At 40.6% G+C, this 22,745-nt stretch overlaps 2 protein-coding genes across 5 annotated transcripts in view; one reads left to right on the forward strand and one right to left on the reverse strand.

Moving 5' to 3' along the window:
• Positions 1 to 22,745, reverse strand: part of ASB3 (ankyrin repeat and SOCS box containing 3) — a 113,770-nt gene that overhangs the window by 80,483 nt on the left and 10,542 nt on the right. The gene's annotated exons all lie outside the window — the stretch shown is intronic.
• CHAC2 (ChaC glutathione specific gamma-glutamylcyclotransferase 2) lies at positions 2,001 to 21,103 on the forward strand. The gene is made up of 3 exons (XM_006122105.4): positions 2,001 to 2,230; positions 13,041 to 13,076; positions 18,175 to 21,103. The coding sequence occupies exons 1-3, from the start codon at positions 2,096 to 2,098 to the stop codon at positions 18,556 to 18,558; spliced, it is 555 nt and encodes a 184-aa protein (XP_006122167.3). The 5' UTR covers positions 2,001 to 2,095; the 3' UTR covers positions 18,559 to 21,103.

Consider the following 22,745-nt stretch of genomic DNA (forward strand, 5'->3'; position numbering starts at 1 on the left):
CCCAGAACAGGACACGATACTCTAGCTGGGGCTCATTCCCTGCCTACAGAATATGAGACTGGGAGGGCTAATTTCCAGTCCTCCTGTTTATTCTTTTCCTAAGCCAGGAGGGCACAGTGGTTCTGATGGGGGCCCTGCAGGAAGGCAGCCTGCACTGCCCCCTGCCTGCCCTGGGACTGCAGGTGTTAAACAGCTGTCCAGCCCACCCTAGAAGTGACTGCTTTTCAGCATGCCTGAAGCACCAACAATGGACAGGAGAATGGCTCCCAGGCATGGCTTGGTCATGACTGCTTCAGTCTGATTGGATATGCCTCAACCTCTTTCCTTCCCCTCCCCTGCTTTGCAATGGAGCTGTAGACTCTAGGGCTATGTCTAGACTGCAAGCCTCTTTCGAAAGAGGCTCTTTCGAAAGAGAGTGTCTAGACTGCACGCGGAATTTCGAAAAAGCAAGCCGCTTTTTCGAAAGAAAGCACCCAGTGAGTCTGGATGCTCTCTTTCTAAAAAGCCTGTTTGCTTTCAAGAACGCCTTCTTTCGAAAGAGCACTTTCGAAAGAAGGCGTTCTTCCTCGTGGAATTAGGTTTACCACCGTCGAAAGAAAAGCCGCATTCTTTCGATTTAATTTCGAAAGAACGCGGCTGCAGTCTAGACGCAGGTGAAGTTTTTTCGAAAAAAGGCTACTTTTTTCGAAAAAACCCCTGAGTCTGGACACAGCCCAAGGGAGAGGGCTGGAGGCAGGCAGAGGTGTCTCCCTTCAGCAGATGTAGATATGTCTCTGTATTAATCATTCTCTCATTGAAGTTTTTAGCTTTGTATTGAGTCCTTTTACATAGAAACTTTGTATTATGTCTTGGTGGAATAGTCCCTAGGACAAGTGAAGCAGAGACTGTCCCTGTGGGGTGAATGAGTTGGGAATGGATAAGGCGGAAGGTGAGCACCTCTGGGCAGTTGCAAAGGTTGGAGAGGAGATGGAAGCCAGATCCAAGATCAATGAGCCCTGGGAAGTGGGCCCATTGAAAGAAGACTGGACCTGTGGACGCCTTGGGGGTCAGCAGCAAGAGCCTGCTTTGGGAAGCCCCCTCTTTGGAGGTGAATGTGGCAGCATTGAGACACCACCCAGAAACAGGCGCCACAGACACTAACTGCAGATGCATGGGATGGCTCTCAGATCTTGCACATGCATAAGATGATAGATCTGCGGGGGGAGGCAGTGGCGTAGCAAGGGGCCTAGAGGGATCAGTTGCCCCTGGGCACCATGCTAGGGAGGCGCCAATTTAATCCCATTCTGCTCCCCCTGTCATCCCTCAGCTCATGTGCTCCTACTCCGCCTGCCACCGGTAGCTGGAGCCTCCTCCCTGCCTCTCTGCTCCAAGCCCAACCCTCCTCCATCTCCACCTGCAGGTTAGTGCATGGAGAAGCCCGGCCTCAAACTGTAGTGGGTGGGGGAAGATGTGGTACAAGGAGTGAATGGTGAGTGTTTTCGACCAGGGAACCACATCCCTTGTAATTTACAACCCCTGGACCACAAGACCCCATCCTGTCTACTGTTAGAACCAAAAGGCAAAACACAAACAGCAGCTGTGGCCATTAGCAAGGAGGGAGCAAACTGTGAGAGTTTTGGACAACGGAACCCCGTCCCTCAGAATTAGCAACCCCTGTACTGTACCAGGTAGCAAGTCCTGAGCCGTAGCCCAGAATTTCATGCATGCATGGCGGAAAATGCAATGAGGCGCAAAAAATCAGGGTTTCAGTTTTCGTCGTTCCACCGGCCTCGCCAACCCCGCCAAAGGAGCGCAGGGGCGGGGCGGCCTCGCTACCCAGAGGGGCGCAGGGGGCTGCATTAAAGCGCAGCCCCCGCCGGGATGCGGTGGCCTGGCCTGGCCTCTGCCCGCAGTTTCCGCCGGGCGGGGGCAGGGCCGGGACACCGGGCGGGAGAGGCGCCCAGGGTCCCCGTGCACTACAAGCCCCATGGTGCTTTGCCAGGCGGCGCCGTGCCACGCAGCAATCCGGGGCCGCTCTGCCCTTATTCCGGGGAAAGCGCAGCAGAGACCGGCAGGGGCGGCTGCCGGCCGGCGGGACGCGGGCAGGGCGAGAACCATGTGGGTGTTTGGCTACGGCTCCCTCATCTGGAAGGTGGATTTCCCCTACGAGGAAAAGATGGTCGGGTACATCACGGGCTACAGCCGGAGGTTCTGGCAGGGCAGCACAGACCACCGCGGGGTGCCGGGCAAGGTGAGCGCTAGCAGCAGAGAGCGAGTCCTGCCGGTGCCCCGATTGGGGAGGGAAGCACCCATCAGCCGCCCCCAGGGGGCAGGAGAGGGGAAATGTCGGTGGCAGCTGCTCTTCCTCCTCCCCGGGCCATAGTTAATCCACTGGGCGAGGGGGGAAGGCGATATGCCACCCAACATCTCACCCAAAGCGGGGAGCACTGAGCTCACCCCCACTCCGTTTATACAGCAAGTAACCCAGAGCCCACCGCTCAGCCCCTCCATCTCCCTCCCCCCCCATACAGGTACGTGCCGCTCTTCAGTTCCCTTCCATGTGAGGGTTGGGCATCTATACACTTGCCCTCCTCTCAGTTCAGGCATTCTCCCCCCCACTAGAATGGATCCCGGACTTCCCACACGCAATTCCTGCAGACAGCCCCACCTACCCCCAACACAAACAAATGCGGGTCCTTACACCCCGGCACACACCTCTTCCTCACACAAACAGTCCTCTGCACCAAAGGATACTTCCACAGTTCTCCCATTCTCTCATGGACAAACAGATCCCATTTAGACAGTAAACACAATCGAACTCCACTCTCCTAACACGGGTCCCCAAAAACTTAATAGTTTTAAGATACTCTCTACAAGTAAATACCCTTTACCTCCTCTGCCTTTCAACTGCATCATATTTAATACCAGTTTCACATATATAACTATCGTCATCTACCTCTAGCTCTGTATAAAGCACCACCTCTTTTACCTTCCTACATCATTATCATGAGCAGTTACTGGATAATCTTTTGCACCATCAACTGGAAAAAAATCACATTGGACTGAATATTTTATACCTACTATTCGTTATAAGTAACAGCTTTTTGTTTCACACTAACAGAACAAAAATGGCTATTATTCTCCCCCACCCCTAGTTTATTTTGTGCATTTGTCAGCATTCTGTGCTGTTAGTGTCACCCTTTCCCCCTATAGTCATTAAGGCCCCAATCTAACAAAAGCTTATCTGCCTGGGGAAACCCTATGCAGAGCAAAATAATGAACACTGTGAGGGTTGGCATTGGGAGGGAAGAGAGCTGAAACAGCTTGCAAGATAGGTCTTAAAATTCAATATTGCCAGCATTTACAAATGAGTAGTTACTTACGTACTTTTGACTTACATGGGACTTCTTATGGAATCATTCAGGTGTTTATATATTTGGGCCCTCCGTTTCAACTCTGTTAAAAATATCCTTATATAATCCAAACCCAAAATTGAAACGGTTTTTAAAAGGATTTTTTTTAAAGATTTTAGAATATATTAAAATAATGCTCTGTTGAAACTTGTTTTTTTTTATTGCTTAATTTTTTAAAAAAATTAGCAGTACCACTTTAAAGAAGGAAGGTGTCAGAGCAGTGTAATAAATGCACAATCTCTACATTTTAGTCTTCTTGAAATAAAAAACTAAACTTTTGAAACAAAGGGGGTTCACTCCTATGGCATAGTTCAAAGAAGCAAAGTATTCCTTTATTTGGGTGAATAATTGCCTAGTCATGCAGAAGATCATAACATTGTACTTCTAATGATTTGAATATTTAAACTGCTTTTGACTATTTAAATTACTGGTTTTTGTTTTATATTTGAGAAATGTTGTGCTACAGTAACAAGTTATACCTCAGAAATCTCAAAGCCATGCCAGCTATGTCAGGACTTTGGAGATGGACACGTGACTTCCAAAGAACTTAGCATATTCAAAGGCCCAAAACTAGAAAATGTATTTTCAGTACAATACTTAAGGCTTGTTTATACTTACAGCACTGCACTGGCATAGCTGCACCAACGTAGCACTTATTGAAGACGCTACCTATGCCAATGTGAGCGCTTACCTCTCCAAGAGTGATAGCTATGTTGATAGAAGCCCCTCCCATCATACAGTGCCATCTACTCTGGATGATTAGATTAGTGTAACTGTGTTGTTCAGGAGCATGGATTAGTTTTATCAACATAAACTGTAGAGTAGACCAAGCATCAAATCTTGTAATGTTAGTTTTGTAGCCTCCCAAACAATCCATTCTGCTGCTTTCAACAGAAGTCCATTTCTCACCTCAAGCAATGATGCAATTACTAATGAAATTACTGATCCAAAATACTGTTTACTAATATGAATTCCCATTTGGCATGAAATAAGTAAATTGACTTTTCTTTGATCCATTTCTGTATCCCAGTAGTTTCAGGATAGCTGAAGGGTTTCCCAATATGGAAAGAGCCTCTGCAATAAGCAGGCAAAGCTACAAAATTAATATTTCCCTGTTATACGTGGATTCAATTTCACTGGGTCATCACATGTAAAAAACATCTCATTACCATCACCACTGCCATTTATGCAGGCAGCACACTCGATATTCCCTGAAGGAACCTAGATTCTATATGGTTTTAACAAACCATAAAATGTTTAACCTTTTCAAAAGGGTGTTACAAGGAAAAGGGAGAAAAATTGTTCTCCTTGGTGTCTGATGATAGGACAAGAAGCCGTGGGCTTAATTGCAACAAGGGAGGTTTAAGTTGGACTTTAGAAAAAACTTCTCAACTGCCAGTGTGGTTAAACACTAGAATAAATTGCCGAGGGTAGTTGTGGAATCTCCATTACGGGAGATATTTAAGAGCAGGTTGGACAGACAACTATCAGGGATGATCATTCTAGATGGTGCTTGATACTGCTGTGAGGGCAGGGGATTGGACTTGATCATCTCTTGAGGTCCCTTGGAGTTCTCGTGTTCTATGAAACTCACCAAAATGTAGTGTATTTCTTATACTTTTATATCATAGTCTTAGTGCCTGGAGGCCCCAGTTAAGACCAAGGCTTCACCACCCTGGGTACTGAATATACTCTTTAAACAATTCCTGCCCCATGGAACTTATAGTCCAAGATCTCTATCTGCAAATGCCTCAGTACAAATAGGCACAGGGAAGTCCTTGTGGAGCTTCACTGACTTTGGGTACAGCAGCAGAAACTGGGTATAAATAGGGACAAAATGCAACAAGAACAAAATGAAGGAGGGGAAAAGGAGAAGACAAGGATGATGATATCAATATTGGGACAAATGCATTTGATTTTGATCTGTTTCTTAAATTAAATTTACCTTAAGCCAACATAGGGGCCAATAAAAGTTATCATCCAAAGATCCCGGAGAAATATGAGATTCCATTGTGTTAGGTACTATACAAACGTGGGGATAAGGAAATACTTTAAGTGATCACTTAAAATGGGAGTGCCTAGTGGAATCTGTTATTAATTTTACTGATCCTTTCAGCATTTTTTCAAAATTTAAGAAAATACGTCTACCTTGTACACACAACTAAATACATCCTAAGAGTAAGTCATGCCTTCTGCTTCACATTATTCTAGTTTCCTTTTATGAGTATTAGGAAGTGACCATTTCAGCATGATGCCAACAGTGTATTAGGTGCTAACTGCTCATTATAGTTCAGAGACTCCTCAAGTCAATTTTTGTAGCTAAATTGTAGATTTTCACAATGTAGGACATCTTTTGAGCAATGCAAGAGTAAGATGGTAATGGCAGCAAGAATAACCAAAAATAGTTAATTTTAGTAGTTGAAACCTATCCCAAATAAGAATATGTATCTAACAAAGTAGACAGAAGAAAATAAATTTAATTTTTGTTTAATCTTAAGGGGGAAGTATGAATTTACAAATAGGGAGCCAAAGCAAAGCAGAGATCTGAGCAAACTACTTTATGTGGACTTTTAGTTTTTTCCATACACTACAACTTTTAAAGAGCAGAGATTATCCTTTTTTTCCATCTCATGTTTAAAAAGAAGAAAACCCCAAACCACAGGATAACAACATTAAAAAATGTCCAGTTGTAAGCATCCTTTCCAATTTCCTGTGGACACCTATATTTTTCAAGCAACAGAAAAAAGCATAATATAGTTTTACTGCATTTTGAAATCCTGCATCGCTCTCAGTTTACAAGAGCTATCCCCCTTATATAATTCTAAATGGCTCAACAAATGCTAAGGAAACAATAGGTTACAGAAACATCTAGCAAATTAGGGGAATGACATTGATGGGGCAGAGCTATGTTATTTACAGCTGCATATGTGGCTAATGATTTAGTCATCAGAAATACTTAACTGATAATCACCACACTGGGCTTGATTTATGAAAATGAACCAAATATGTTTCCCTACTTTGTGAAAGAAAAACTGTAAATGCCAATTTTAATTAAATTCTTTTCATTTGTTCTTGGAAGATTTTTTACTCCCAAGCAGTCACTTCATTTACACACCATAGACATCTCCAAGCTAAAACAGGAGACAGAGAGAGAGCAGCTCTAGTGAAGATGTAAGAATTATACAGTTTGAAAAAGCAAAGGTTACTTCCTAACCTGCTGTGGAACATGAAATAAATTTCTTATTCCATGCCTTTCTGTAGGTCTTCAATAAATTATACTAGCATGTTTAACAATAAATATTGGCTAGGTTAAAGTGCAAACTTGGGAGTCAAGAGTTCTACTAGCTCTTCCACAGACTTGCTGTTGTCTTTGTGCCTCAGTTTTCTTATCTGTAAAACTATAATGTTCCAGAGAATGTAATTACCTGGCAGACTTTCTTAATGGACTGAATGGTGTTCATGTTTCCAAAGCATGTGACATGAGAATTCAGTAACCCAACTAAAGTGTAGGAGAGTAAGCATCAATGCCTACAGACAAATGCATCTTTCCCACTGATCAAATGGGAATATTTGACTTTTTATTATAAACAAAAAGATTCTAGAGATGTATATTGTGCAGAACAATTGTTAGAGCCTTTCATGAAGATAAAAATTTGTATTCATCTGCAAAAATGAGCCATGGATATCTGTATTCACATCTGCAAATGTGGATACCCAGCAATATAAAGCAGATATCAGTGGATTTTCAGGGCTCTATGGTGGCTTTGGTAAAATTCCGGTAGCGGTGAGAGCACTTACTGAGTTTTGCCTGATTGGGACTAGTCAATCAATTTTATATCTGGAAGGTAGAAACTTGGTAGTTTGGGGGTAGGATTCCCATCTAGGAACATCCAAGGGTCCATCTTTTGGAAGTTTTCCTACATGTAACTGAAAATTGTAGCAAAATTAAGACCTAAGGTAAATGCTCCAGCTTCCTCTACTGTACAAAATACAAAAAAAAAAAAAAAAACCCACCCAGGATCTGACCTCATAGTTGACATGTGGGATGAAGAGAATCAGTCATCTTATATTTTAATTTAAAAGTTATCAGACGTGATCATTTGCTCTCACACTGTCCAATCCCTCTCCATAACCATTTTTTGTTAAACTCCTTCCTTTGGCATCTGCTCTCCCACTCTGTATCATCTTTTACTTTTCATCTTCCCTGTAAATTTCATGGTGTTTCAGCTGCATCTTTGCTCTTGTTTTGGCTCTTTTAGCCCATTTTGCCAGCCACTTAATATTTACTTGTAATGGTTTGTAACAAACAAGAAAGGATATGGTTTATCATTACTTTTAGCAAACTTGACTTTTTTTAACCATTTAAAGAGTAAAGCATGAAGAATGGTTTGAGACCATTACACTTCATAAGAGAGACATGCCCCAAACCTTTAAGAGACTCTGGTTAGACAAAACCTCATTTGTCAACAAGATTTCACATAGTTTTTTTGGAAGTACTGGAGGCCAGAGTCCTCATTTATGTTTCAAAAAGGGTGGTTTTGCATTCACTGAGTCTTCTATAAAATATATATTTAATAGTGAAAATTTAGACACCAACATCACATTTTGCCAATGCTTCACTATTTAAAAAGTCACATCTATGACTACAACTAAAAGATCGGAGTATATTTTTCCTCAGTTTAGTAGTTATACTGTGTGCATTTGACATCTTGTCAGCTTGTGTTTAGTCTATATAGTCATTTATATAGTGACCGTTCTCCCTATTGTAGGGTTCTTTCAATGATGAGAGAAAAACAAAATGACGGTTGAGCTTTAAAAACAGGCCGAGCAAGTCAGGCATGGGTCTGGTATCTGGAATTTTTTTTTCCTTCTAATTAACTACACACACTTATGTTCTTCTTAAAGAATCAGTTTAAGCTGTTAATGTTTTCCCCTAACTGCTACCATGCTGTTAACATAGAAGAGAGTTTTAGAAAAAGTGGATTTGGAGAAATTCCTAAAGTGTGATAATTTCTTATATGCATTTTTGTTGTAACCTTGTAGATCCAGGATACTGCCTCACCTATACTGTCTCTCATGTATCTCTTACTGGACCAACTTCTGTTGGAAAGGGGAGCTCAGTATAAGCTCCTCTTCAGGTCTGGGAAATGTACTCAAGAGTGTCTCTGTTCAATACAAGCTGGGACAGATTGCTCAGCATAAGTAGCTAACGCATTTAAAGGGACCAGTCAAGGTGAAGAGACATTGACTTATGACAACAAATCTATAACCTACGAACCCCCCCCCCCCCCACCCCAGCCCAACTTTTTTTCTCCCTGTCTTAACACCTTTCCAATTGTGAGTGGATAACTGGCCACTTTACTACAGACCTCGCTGTTGTCATCCATGCCTCTTGTCACTTCCAGGCTGCTATGCATGAGATTTTACCCTTCAAATTCACTTGGAAACTCCGGCTTGTGTAGAACATGGCTGTACACCTGGAGTGAAGTGGGCTCAAGCATATGGACTAGTGCCTCTGGACTAGAACTTCAGAAGTGAAGAGACCATTAAAGCTATGACTGGTTTAGAATAAGGTTATGAGAGGCCATCTCTAAACTATACCCTATTGCAACCATCAAGATGACCTGGGAGATTCCTGTATCTTCCTGAAGTCGTACTCCATACCAGTGGCAAAATACATCAATATAGCGACCATAAGTAAATATTTAAAGCAGTCAGTCATGAGTATCTATGTAAGACAGGCACTTTATATAACAATTGAAACAAGCTGCACCTCCTTTAGATAAACTCATTCCTCTGACATAACTTTACTTCCTGAAGAGTATGCATCAAGATGAATAGCCATGCATTTTAGCGCCTGTTTCTATTGATGCTGCTGTACTAAAGCATAATAAACTAACACATACTCAAAGTACTACTACATAAAATAGCAAACTGGAACCTCTCTCTCTTTTTCTAGTGTGTCTGACTTTGATAGATCCACAAAGAAACATATGCAGAACCTGAGGCACTGAAATATGTAATTGCTCAGGTATCCAAAAAGAAAGAAAAATAAGCGATTGGAAAGAAAATGAAAAATACAAACTAGATACAGTGAATTTCCCATCCAAAATAAATTTAATCCACCAATTATTAATAACGTTACATAAGAGAACCCATTTTTTAAAAATACACATAAATAAAGCAAAAAACTTACAGAATTATTGTTAGATAGACATATGAATAATCCCTCAGAGGATAAAAAAGTCGTATTCATTACTACATGAGTACGGTCGTCAAGTGTCCAGTATTCACCCGGACAGTCCGGTATTTGCAGCTCCGTTCACTTTAAAAAAAAACAGAAAATACCGGACAAATGAAATCTCCTGTATTTCCTGTTTCCCTTGGACAGAAATCCGGCGGGGACAATTTTCCACTGCCGAGTATGGCAAGGGCAAGGGAGTGAGGAGCACAGCAGAGGCGTAGCAAAGTGGAGCAAGAGGGGGCACTTGCCAGGTGCTACAGTAAGGGGGCGCCAGGCTGGGGTGGGAGCGGCATGCATGCTGCTCTGGCCCACGTGACCAGTAGAGACCTGGGAGCTGGCCACGTGATGCTTCCCTCTACACACTGTGAGCTGAGGCAGCCAGGCTAGGTGGCAAAAGCAGCCACTTTAAAAGTAAGATTAACTTACCCAGCTGTTCCGTTCCTCCGGTGCCTGGCTCTGTTGGGAAGGGTGAGGGGAGGGGAAGGGAGCGGATTTGATTGGGATGGGGCGCTTCATGCACTGGGGATGCCTGGCTTAGGGGGCGGGGGGAGTGCACTGGGATGGGGGGATGCTGCAGGGGGCCTGGCTCTGAGGCAGGGGTGAGTGCATTGGGATGGGGGAGCACTAGCGGGGCCTGGGTCTGGGGGAAGGGTGAGTCCATTGGGATGGGGGGACTGGCTCAGAGGGAGGGGTGGGTACATTGGGGGTTAGTGTGTGGCCCCAAACTGGAGGGAGTGGTGCAACTTTTGCTTAACTTTGGTGTGTGTGTCCCCACTCCTTTCCAACCCCCCCCCTCCCCCTTGACAGAATTTTTCCCTGGTGTGGGTTTTTTTTGTTTTGTTTTTTGGTTTTTTTTTGGGGGGGGGGGGAGGTCAGTATTTTTTGTTAAACCATCTGGCAACCCTATACGTGAGAAATGGCATAGAACAATGTTCATATGCATTGTTACTAAATGTTTTTAAAAACATTAGTAGGCCCCCTGTATGTGTTTAATGCAACACTAAAAGAGTAGTTAAACATCTGTCTGTATGAAAGTATGCAATAGCTATCAATATCAAACTTGGAAAGGAACTAGTAGAATGCCCATCGCACAAACCAATTTTATTCTATTCCACTAGGAAGTGAAGCAAAATGCAGGACAATGTAGCACTTTAAAGACTAACAAGATGGTTTATTAGATGATGAGCTTTCGTGGGCCAGACCCACTTCCTCAGATCAAATAGTGGAAGAAAGTAGTCACAACCATATATACCAAAGGACCTATCACCTGTAATACCATTAACTCACAAACATCCCACTCTCCCTACCTTTAATATCATCAATTCCCAGACACTTACCTTCCTTCCTCCTCCTCCTCTCCCCCCCCCCCCCCCCCCCCCCCCCGCATCCCCCTTCTGTTCTGCAATGTGATTTGTCCTTTTCATATTTGTTCATTTTTTTAATTGTATCCTTTGGTATATATGGTTGTGACTACTTTCTTCCACTATTTGATCTGAGGAAGTGGGTCTGGCCCACGAAAGCTCATCATCTAATAAACCATCTTGTTAGTCTTTAAAGTGCTACATTGTCCTGCATTTTGCTTCAACTACCCCAGACTAACACGGCTACATTTCTATCACTAGGAAGTGAAGCCTTAGTCTGTCTGCTTATATACTTTGTCTAGCAATTTCTGATTTACCCAATGGTATAGAGTCTTCCAATCTTACTCATGTTAAATAGTGCTTTATACCTTGAGACATCCTTGTGATTTCTACAAGAGACCCGAGGCACTCCACAGAGCAAGTGACAGAATTTGGCCCTTACACACTACTGAGCACATTAATATAAAACTATTATAGACTGACCACAGGAAAATACAAAAACACTAGACTGAAAATAGTAGAATGTCCAGAGTCTGATATTTGGTCACAGCTATGTGTCTCAAAGTCCATCTTTTACTCACCTGAGGTGAGTAAAACTTTAAAATAAAACATACAGTAAGTTTAGCTATTTATTAGCTATTGTATTTCCTACAGAGACATTTATAACCAGATCTCAAGAATAGGGAGTTGAAAAAATATGGAAGCAGTAAAGTTTTAAAAATCTTCTCAGCTTTTGAAGATACACAAAATATACAGATTTTGAATTACACTTGTTTTTAATTTTTATATAATAGTCTTCTACCACTTCCTCAATATTAACAGATTAAACACAATACTACATAGGTCAGCGTTCTCAGACTGAATAGCCATGTAGAAAATGCACAAAACCGAATTCAGCTTGAGGACAAGTATGACACAGAAATATAAGCTCTCATACAGACCCTGTACACAAGTATAATTTCATGAAAAGAATGAGAAGGAAAGGAAGACACACATACGCACAACTCAAGAGAAATAACATATTTAAACAGTGAAAATAAAAATATCTAAATACCTCCACTGACACATGGAGGGGGGCAGATAGGTTTCCCCACCTCCAATGTATGGGGTGCCCACTCATTCTAAAATATTGACAAAAAATTCAAAATGTATGCTGGTCTAATAGCCTTTACCTTAGTAGAGCTCTCATTACATACCACTGAAATCAGCTATCATTCCATGTTCCTGAATTAATAGTTTGGTGGCACTCCTAATGAAAGTTCTTGATCCCTAGAATTTCAGAAGTAATGGAAAACCTAATCTATTAGACAAACAATAATAGAAAATGATCATAAATGATCCCTGAAAAGTCTAGCATCTGTTGTTTGGATACAGAGCATTTACTGCTACCAAACTGAAGAATCAACACAAATTTGAGTATTAAACACTTGGAATGAGGATCTGAAGAAGAGATTTTGTGGTTCTCAGTCATCATGGAAGAAGTGGACTATTAGAAGATATACTTAAAGATGAGAGAAGAAAGAAAGTCCATCATTTAGACTAGGAGATTACCCCAGAAGATTCAAATATCTGAAAGTAATGGTGTGAAGCAGAAGTAGATGTGACTAATGAATACTGCAAAGGAGTAACATGAAAGTTCCCCCCAAAAAAGTCAAAATTAGGAGGAAGAAAGGGATGAGTCTGTTGGACTTTAACTAAGGAACTCAGAATTGTTCCTATACCCCAACCTTAGCTTTATTTCTGTGTTCCTACCACAACAACTTAGAGGCTAAAGTTTTATTTACCACCAACTAGCTCTCATACTGATTTATAATACAGATCATTTCACCACATACCCAAATATTATCCAAACATACACACACACACACACACACACCAGAGCCCAAATCCTTTAAAGGGATAGATACTTCAATGAGACTCTTCTTTATGATTCTTGCTCCACTTTTTAAATATATATATATTTTTTACTGTTTACTTTTGCTAATGATTTGACAAAAAAAAAAAAGCTTTTCACTGAACTAGCAATATTTCTTTTCCTTTTAGCCTGGAAGAGTTGTGACTCTTGTTGAGGATCCTGAGGTATAGTACTTCTTTTTTTGTACGTAATATTTATTCCAAGTATACAGAATGTTCTGCATTTGGGAATTGTTCAGGGCACTATGAATTAGGGATGTAACAGTGTAGCTGTTTAAATGGGTAACCGATGAGCATGAACTTATCAAATACACCAACGATTACACGTGGCTCCTGGGGAGCCAACTGCCGCACCGCACTGTTACCTCTGTATCAGAGGCGGCATCTGGGAGCAGGTACGTGCAGGGAGCTGGCTTTTCAGCGATTAAATGGTTAGAAATTACACTAATTTTAACATTCCTACTAGGAATCTGCATTTTTTAATCTTCGTGTAGATAACGGATTATTTTTCTTTCTTCGCTATATGTTCTTAGAATCTGGATCTTTTCTACAAAATTGTGCAAATAATGGCTTTCAATTGATCTAATTTATTTAGTCTATAAGCAACTAGAGGGGCTTTGGCTTCAAGATTATAGAAGACAGTTTTAAGCATCTTCCTGAATAGTCATAGTTTAAACTTTTGTTTAAATGGTTTTCCTGCTGTAAAATGTATATAACTTAGAAACTTTAGGTTACACCTCTAAAATCCGGGATTCTTTGGTCCAGCAACATCCGTGGTCTGGCATGACCATGGATGTTCCAGGATCAGAGTCCCGATGCGCTGCAGGGGTGTGGGGGCCCAGGAGCCGGCACATGACTCAGCTAGTCTGTGGGCAGGAGGAACCAGGAGCTGGCACACAGCTCATCTGGGCTGCGATGTGGGGAAGGGCAGGATTCAGCACACAGTTCAGTTGGTCTGCAAGGGGAGTCAGGAAGCCTTGTGTGGGATCCTGCAGGGGAGTCCAGCAGCAGGGGGCCTGAAATGACCTCCCGTGGTCGGGAAAAATCCCTCATCTGGGACCAGTCGGGTCCCGAGGGTTCACAAACAGGGAGGTCCAACTTGTATTACCAGTTTGAGACTGTTCTGATGGAACAGCCAGTATGCTTGCCTCCCTAAAATATAACCTGGGGACATATGTCAAAAATAAGTAATAGTAAATTTTACTTAAACTCTTTGATTAAAAAAATAAGCTGCTGCATATTGTGAGCTTAAACAAATGCTCCGTTTTGGAAATGGTTACAGACCTGATTCTGCTAGCCTTACTCCGGATAGGTATGCTTACTCTGTGAAAAGTCCCATTGAAATATTTGCAGAATAAAACATATGGAACCATGGCAAAAAAGGACAAATGTACAGCCTCAGTACAAGATGACTGGTTCTCAAACTGTGGGTTGGACCCCCAAAGTGGGTTGCAGCCCCATTATAATGGGGTGGCTAGGGCTGGCTTGGACTTCCTTTGGCTCCAGGCAAATGCTCGAGTAGTCACCGGGGCCAATATGCTCGAGGCTGAAGTCCAAGAGCTTTAACTCTAAGATTTTCCATCCACAAGCAGAGTGAGTTTTGTCTTGTGCACCAATATTGACAGTGTGTGTGCTTTTTGGACGTGTGCCACTGAGGCACTCACTAGTTACTAACAAAATTACACACACACACACACACACACACACACACACACACACACACAGTTATGTAAGAAAAAATGCTAACACAACAGATAATTAACAAGGTGCATAACCCTGCACTCACCCTGAAAAACACCCAGCTTGCTGATCCCTGCCTCCAATACACACTGTGTGTGCCCCACTGCCTATGCCCCCATCAGGATCACACACAGCCAGCTGGTGCCTGTATATGCCTGGCTAACTATCTACACCTTCCCCCACACCCTGTAGTTGTGCCTAGTCTTGCAATCTGACACACCCGCCATATGCCACCAGTATATGTACCAGGGCCACGTGTCTGCCCCCAAACACAAACAGCCAGTACCTAGGCCTAGGGCCCACAGCCCTAGCCCCACATATCGCCTGTTTCCCTCCCCATTGTGTACATGTCTCTGAGCAAACCTGCACCTTTCCCTCCAAACCCCAGAATTTACCTGCATCCAGTACCTCCCACCCAGCTGATGCCTTTGCCCCCCACCCAGCCATCTTCTGTGCCAGGTCCCCGCTGTCCTTGGCCCCTCTGTCTCCCCTTCTGGTACGACCCTGGTACCTGCTTCGCTACTCTCCCAGCTGTGCTCCCACATGGCTTCCAGGTCCTCTGACCCTCGCCACCGCAGCAGCCTCCTGCCGCCCGCCACATGGCTGCGCATAGGAGGAAGGGAGGGGGGAGATTTTTTTCTGCGCAAACGCAAGCACGCAGCTTAAAGGGAACCCTGGCTAGGTCACAGCCATCTGCTTCCCTCCCAGTGGAAGGCAGGCCAGTCAGACTCAATTATTCATATAGTCGGTAGGGACTTCCCAGCTCCCTTCCCAATGTCCAATGATTCCCCTTTCTCAGAGAGAGAAAAGAAGAAGGGGGGAGGGGAAGACGGGATCACATCCCTGTGTAGCCTTTTGTACCACAGTCCAAGCCTTTTCCTGTGGATCCTGTCCCAGAAGATACTGACTGGCTTCCTGTCTCCTTCACTCTGCCCCTGCTTGATTACATTACAGCTTCATGAGCCTTCCAAGATATGTAAACCCAAAGGCTGCTCCTTTTTCAAAAGGGATTTCCCTCTAATATAATACAGGTTTTTGCTTTAGCACTGCTGCCAGAAAAACATGGTTCCTGGGCTCAATTGAACATTTTCCACTACGCTGAGAAGGATGGAGATGGTAGGCAGATTCTTACCTACTTGACTGTTAAGTCAGTCAGTCATGGAGGAAATGTTTGAGCAAGAGCAATGCTAAAAGAGGAAGGAGAAGCAATAGTCCACTAATAACTTCCCTGAAAAATCCTAGATTTCCATTTATTTTAGAGTAGGAGGATGGGAATTCTCAAATACAACTGAATTAGGGACATGGAGGACACTAAACTATTGAGCAGTGATGTGAGAAGAGGAAGGGAGCTCAATTAAATAAACTCCTTGTAAAGAGCTGAGGTAGCTTTTGTTTTTTAGGTCATATGTGTTAAAACTAGTTGTCACAGTTGGTCTAGGGTGAAATTGATGTGTAGCCAGCATACATAATGTGCTGGGGCTTGAGCAACTTGGAGAGAGCTGGTCTAAACAGGGCTTGTGCCTGAAATAACATTAAAAGTACAGTGAATCTTCAATTATTCAAACAAAAGAAAATACTTGTACCGCTGCCATTTCTCTGAAACGGTAGCAATGAATAGAGGTAAATGTAACAGTAAAAATAAGCTTCAACTGTTTTTGTAGCTGACAAAACAAGTACAATGTAGTATGTGTCCATCAATGACTTTCTGTACCTTTCTGGTAAGTTTTTTTTTTTTAAACACTACAGTACTGTTGGATACCATTATGTTACAGACACTCTCATATAAGCAAAGAATTGTTATGTTTGTTTTTGCTATATTGGTATTGTTTAACTTATTTGTGATTGCAGGAGTCCCAAAGCAAATCACTAGATTTTTTTTTTTAAATCTTGATTTATATACAACCCTAAGTTATTTTGAGACTAGTCTCACTGTAGTGAGACTATCAATTACTTCAACAGTTGATTTGTTTAATTCTAAACTCAGCACAAATGACTGTGAAACAAAACAATGAGAAGTAGAGAGGTAACTTTAATTTGAAAATGTTTTACAAACTCCATGCTTTAAAGTCTCAGGAGGTAGCCCGGCTTGTTTTTAAAGTTACAGACAATGAGCAGTTCCGTGACACCTTACATCAGCTTTCATGGTGCAAAACCCATTTCCTCAGATGAGATTCTGCTCATCTGAGAAAGTAGGTTTTGCCCACAAAAGCTCATGGTACTATATATATTTATTTTTGTTAGTCTGTAAGGAGCCACAGGACTACTAGTTGTTTTGGAGAACGGCTTTAACTCTCTCCCTTTGTAGCTCATTGAAAATTATTTTAAAATAGAAAAAACCTGTCCAATTATCCCTTCCTTTAGACATCTGAACCAATGCTCCTCTGTATCCAAAACTCCAAAATGAGAGGGAGACAAAAAGCGAGACTACCCCAAATGCCCAAGATGTTAGGACGGTCACTTGGAATGAGAGAGACCCAAATTCAAATCCCTACTCAGTCCGATTCAAGCCAGAGTCTTAAACTTGAGTCCCCCCCCATAAAAACACAAGAACAGCCAGACTTGGTCAGACCAAAAATACATCTAGCCCAGTATCCTGTCCTCCAACAGTGGCCAATGTCAGATGCCCCAGAGGGAGTGAATAGAACAGGTAACCATCAAGTGATCCCTCTCCTGTTATCCATTACCAGCCCCTCACAGACAGAGGCTAGGGACACCATTCCTACTCATTCTAGCTAATAAGTATTCCTAGTGAGCACCCTAAGCATGAAACTGTTGGCTGCATCCTGGACCTAAGCCATCTTCATAAAAGGTGGGGGCGGGGGGAGAGACATATATTTCCATTAGAAGTTTTGGTTTTAATGAATCAGCATTTTCCAATTAAAACATTTATTCAGAAAATTCCTATCCAGCTCTGTGGAACAGTTAAACATCCAGATTCTTAGAGATGTTTTAATGCCATTTCTGCAAATGGTGTTGTAGAGTGCTCTGGTATACAGGATTTAGTTCTGAGAAAAGAAAGCCTAAAGTTTAAGATAGCCTTCTTGCTTTGAATTCTATATATCGTGGTACATATTCATTAAAATAAATATATTTTAAAGGATTTGTATCAGAATAAAGCAATATTCAAGGTTTTAGAAAAGAAGTTCAACTTACCTAAATAGAATGATAAAAATTACTTTAAATCTACCACTCCATCCAAGGAATTTATCTATTTTTGTGAGACTGAGAATTAATTTTGTACTCCCTCTGCTGACACTAGCAAACATTTAACAGAAATAAACCTGTGTAGTTAGTGCTCTAAATTTAGATGTAACAACTGGATTAGGGTTCTCAAAGAATTTGGCATAATTAACTTCAACTGAAAGTCCTTAAACAAGAATTTTGATTTCAGCTTTTTCCTAAATAAAGAAGGAAGGCATACTATTTGTAGAAAATGGTCTAACCACAAAATAGGTTTTAAATTAAGTGTGCTAGTGTTCTTGCAGTGTTTGGATTTACATCTTTCTGGTTATGTTCTTCACAGGGTTGTGTATGGGGTGTTGCTTACAGATTGCCTGCAGGACAAGAAGTTGAAGTAAAAGCATACCTCGACTTCAGAGAGAAAGGAGGCTACAGGACTACAACTGTCATTTTTTATCCAAAAGATCCCTCAATAAAACCATTTAATGTATTACTATATATTGGAACTTGTGATAATCCTAACTACCTTGGTCCAGCACCTCTAGAAGACATTGCTGAACAGATTTTTAATGCAGTTGGTCCTAGTGGAAGAAATACAGAATATTTGTTTGAACTTGCCAATTCCATCCGGAACCTCGTACCAGAAGATGTCGATGAGCATCTCTTCTCTCTAGAGAAACTAGTAAAGGAACTCTTGGAAAGAAATCAAAACCTCAATTGCTTATAAAAATCATTTCATAGTTTCAAATAAGCTTCTCCTTTCATCTTCAGAATAATGGTTTCATTGTACAACGGGTATATGATTTGGAGGCATGTTTATCTGTACTACACTATCTTATTTATTTTAATGTTGCATTCAAGACAATGTAGTTAAGGGTCATTAGAAGATTTCATTGTAAAACCATATTTTCAGGAGTTTGTAATAATGGAGGGCAGCAGTGTTTCAGGTTTGAATTTGGTATACAAGGTTTGAGCCAAAGAACATATTTTTTCTTTTTTCAAAATTTGAAGAAAGTCAACTTTGGCCCTTTATTTCTTTATTTTTGTTTGAGGGAAGTTTTTTTTTCCTGTGACTTCAGGTTTAAGTTGTTCTAAAAATAGTTGTCTTTAAACTACCTTTAGGACAAAATTCTGCACTCAGACAAAATTCCCATGACTGAAGTGGTGGTTTTCTCTGAGTCAAGACTGCAGGATTGGGTTCTTAATCAGCTAAAAGATAAATGTTTTAAGCAGCTACTGTACATTCACAGTACATGGCAAAACATTTATTGTATAAAAGGTTCAACTCCATTAAAACTAAGTTATTCCATTGAATCAATAGTTTTACCTTTAGTAGATCAGTTAGTCATTAGACACAATGGGCAAACAGTTATACTATAAAAAGTTACTCTTTCCCTTGATGCATTAGCTTATTAATGGTGTCAAACCCCTATAAACAAAATATGGTACATTGACACAAATAAGCCATACCATATCAGTGCCTCATTTCTTCTATTTTAAAATTACTGTAAACAAAAGTAAACAAACTGTTAAAGTAACCGAGGATATGACTTGAATCCACAATATAGCAAGAATGTTCCGAAACTCCCATTTTTAAAATCACTGTTTGTCTTCATATGCCAACATAAATCCCACTGGGGAAACAAAAAGGGTATTTTGCAAACTTTTGAGAGCCGAATTAAGCCCAACAGGCCTAACTATTGCAATACAAGGGCATAAGGAGTTTCCGTCCCAACTATGAATTTTCTTGCTTCTCAGAGTTTAAGTTATTTTCTTTAAGCCTTTAACAAAGCATATTTTTGTATTTTAAATATATAAAATGTCCTCATTCAAATGTATGTAGTACCACATCCTACAGCAAGTGTATGTGTGTATATTCAGTCATCACACAAAAACCTGTCTTATTTTTCCATCAAATCTTTTTCCATTATTATGTTTGTGTACACAGGTAGTCTTTTCCTTTCAGTTTTATATTTGTAGCTGACCAAAAATTAAGTCACCAAAATGACTGATTTCTATAGGTGACAAAGTATAATTATAGCAAACACATTTTCAATTGAATTTTACAAAATGACATTTTTAAGTCAGGCACCTCCATAAGTAGGCTGAAATAAACTGTTTCAAATGTATTTTGTGTAATACATCAAAGATTTTGGATTTAAGATCAGGATTGTCATTTCAGTCACCATATTTCTAACACCTATCAAAGGACTGTGGATCTAGGAAAAAAAGTTTACCTGTTAAACTTTCAGAAGCTACTAGTGACATAACAAAAGTAGAGGTTAATGCTTGAAGTCCACTGTATTAGGAGTATAAAAGATATCAAACTTGGTGGACCAGTCTAAATCAGATGAACAGGGTATTTGCCTCATATTGAGGACCTATTCTCATATTAATGCTTAAGTTATTTGCTAGCTTATGAGAAATGGATCCTATTGGCTTCAAAAGTCTTTATTTTCCACTATGTTACACTGATGCAAGGAAGAATCAGTCCCAGTAAATACAGCTAAACAGTAGGATACAGGGTCAGAATATTCAGACTTCAGTAGCTAATTTTAGCAAACTAAATAAGTGACCAAATGTTAAAAAGTGATGAGAACATAAATCTCTGCTAACTCCAACGGGAGCCTCTGAAAAATCTAGTCACTTCTGGTGTAGGAAGATGTAGGTATAGGACTTTAGGCATCAAAGTTTTTGAAAATATTTGCCTACATCAATGTATCAAGATCCTTTAAAGATGTTATTCCCATTGACGTGAAGAATAACTGCAAAGTGTTAATTGGATACTTCGGTTTCATAGAAATGTTACATATAGCACTCTTTAAAGAGTATGTAAACACTGCAGAGCAATTTTTGTTTTCCAAAAAGGCCAGCATTTCTCGTTCTGCATATATCTGGGCTTTGAATACACAGTTGTAAAATGTAAAGTGTACATCAGATGGAGTTGTAAAATTATGTATTTTCATTAGTTTTTCTCACTTCAGTCAAAGGCTTATTTTTGTTTGTCAAGAGATTGAAGGGGAAGTGTATAAACCCCTTTATCAGTTCAATAATTCCCTAATTGCATCAATGATAATATGCTTATTTAAACACTAGTGCCGGGGCATTGGGATCCTGTATGGCTCTAAGTTTGGTAATTCTATTCATATCCAAAATACTGTTGGTTCAATCTCTTTTCCAGATTCATAACAGTTGCAATAATACCTGTAATAATACATTCCATTTTGTGCATATAACTTCAGTACAATAAAATGCATCGTGTATTTAATGGTGTTGACGATTTTCAGAAACTTTATCTAGGTATTTTAGAATAGAATGAACCAAGAGGGACATTTTCAAAATACCTGATTAGGATAATAAATGCCTTAGTTAGGATATTTACTTCCTTTTGTGATGCATTTTGAGAGCTTTCCAGAGAAAGGGTTATGTAAGAGCTAGATGTTATTATATTCATAGAAAATAGTCTGATGTGTCCACATCTCAGTTAGTTAAAACACTTTTCCCTTTCTGTATGGGAGTCAAAAAAACAAATTTAGTGTTAAGAGTATCTTCTTTGTGCCTCTCAAAATCAGGTGTAGTACTTGGACCTGAATATGCCATCAGGTCAGACCACAAGCCATTCTATGTACATCTTCTATACATTAGATGCTTGTTATTTTCTTCCTTTTAGTTAGTATTGTGCCTAATCTGTGAGATGAAATTAGAGATTCTAATCCTATCCTAAATATATTTACCGAAAAGAAAAAACCCAACCACTAATCTACCTCTAAACTTCTTTCCAAAAATATGGAGAGAGAGTATAAAGGTCTAAGTGTTAGATTTTTAATTTCTGGCATCACATGTTCAAATCCCAAAATGGTCACCTAAACCATTCATGCCCGCGAAAGTGCTTAAACAAATATTGTGCAGTTTGTGAAGTACATCTTATCTGATGTGGTCCTCTAGTAAGAGGAGCTGGATTTATAGTAGGTCAAGACATGCATTCTCCTAGTGTTGTATGGAGGACGCCTAAAATAAAAGGTGCTATACAAATGATTTTTGTAAAAATTCAAATAAGCATAAGAACAGTACTGATAACAGAACTCATCTTTATTTGTGCTGCAAACTGAAGTAAAGATAGAAGGCAGCCTGTTACAAACAAAAAACAGGACTGTGTAGCACTTTAAAGACTAACAAGATGGTTTAATAGGTGATGAGCTTTCGTGGACCACACCCACTTCCTCAGATCAAATAGTGGAAGAAAATTGTCACAACCATATATACCAAAGGATACAAAAAAAAAAAAATGAACACATGAAAAGGACAAATCAAATTTCAGAACAGAAGGGGGATGGAGGAGGGGGAGGTAAATGTCTGTGAGCTAGTGATATTAGAGGTGATAATTGGGGAAGCTATCTTTGTAATGGGTAAGATAATTAGCATCTTTATTCAAATTTGAGTGTAAAGTGTCGAATTTAAGTATGAATGACAGTTCAGAGGATTCTCTTTGAAGTGAAGTCTTAAAAGGTCTTTGAAGCAGGATGCAGGTAATCAAGTCATTGAGACAATGTCCTTTCTGGTTGAAATGGCAAGAAACTGTTTTTTCTTTGTGATCCTGTCTGGTATCTGTTTTGTGGGCATTGATCCTTTGGCGAAGTGTGAGAGACGTTTGTCCAATGTACATAGCAGATGGACACTTTCGGCACATGACTGCATAAATTATATTTCTGGATGCGCAGGAATATGTGTTCTTGATCTTATAACTCACTTGGTTGGGTCCAATAATGGTATCAGCAGAGTGAATACGTGGACAAAGCTGGCAACGGGGTTTGTTTCAAGGAAGGTACCAGGGTTGGTATTAGTGTGGTATGTCCTGAGGTTGTTGGTAAGAATCATCTTGAAGTTAGGTGGTTGTCTATAGGAGACTATGGGTCT

Source organism: Pelodiscus sinensis, chromosome 3 (genome assembly GCF_049634645.1).
Source record: "Pelodiscus sinensis isolate JC-2024 chromosome 3, ASM4963464v1, whole genome shotgun sequence".
Lineage (NCBI taxonomy): Eukaryota > Metazoa > Chordata > Testudines > Trionychidae > Pelodiscus > Pelodiscus sinensis.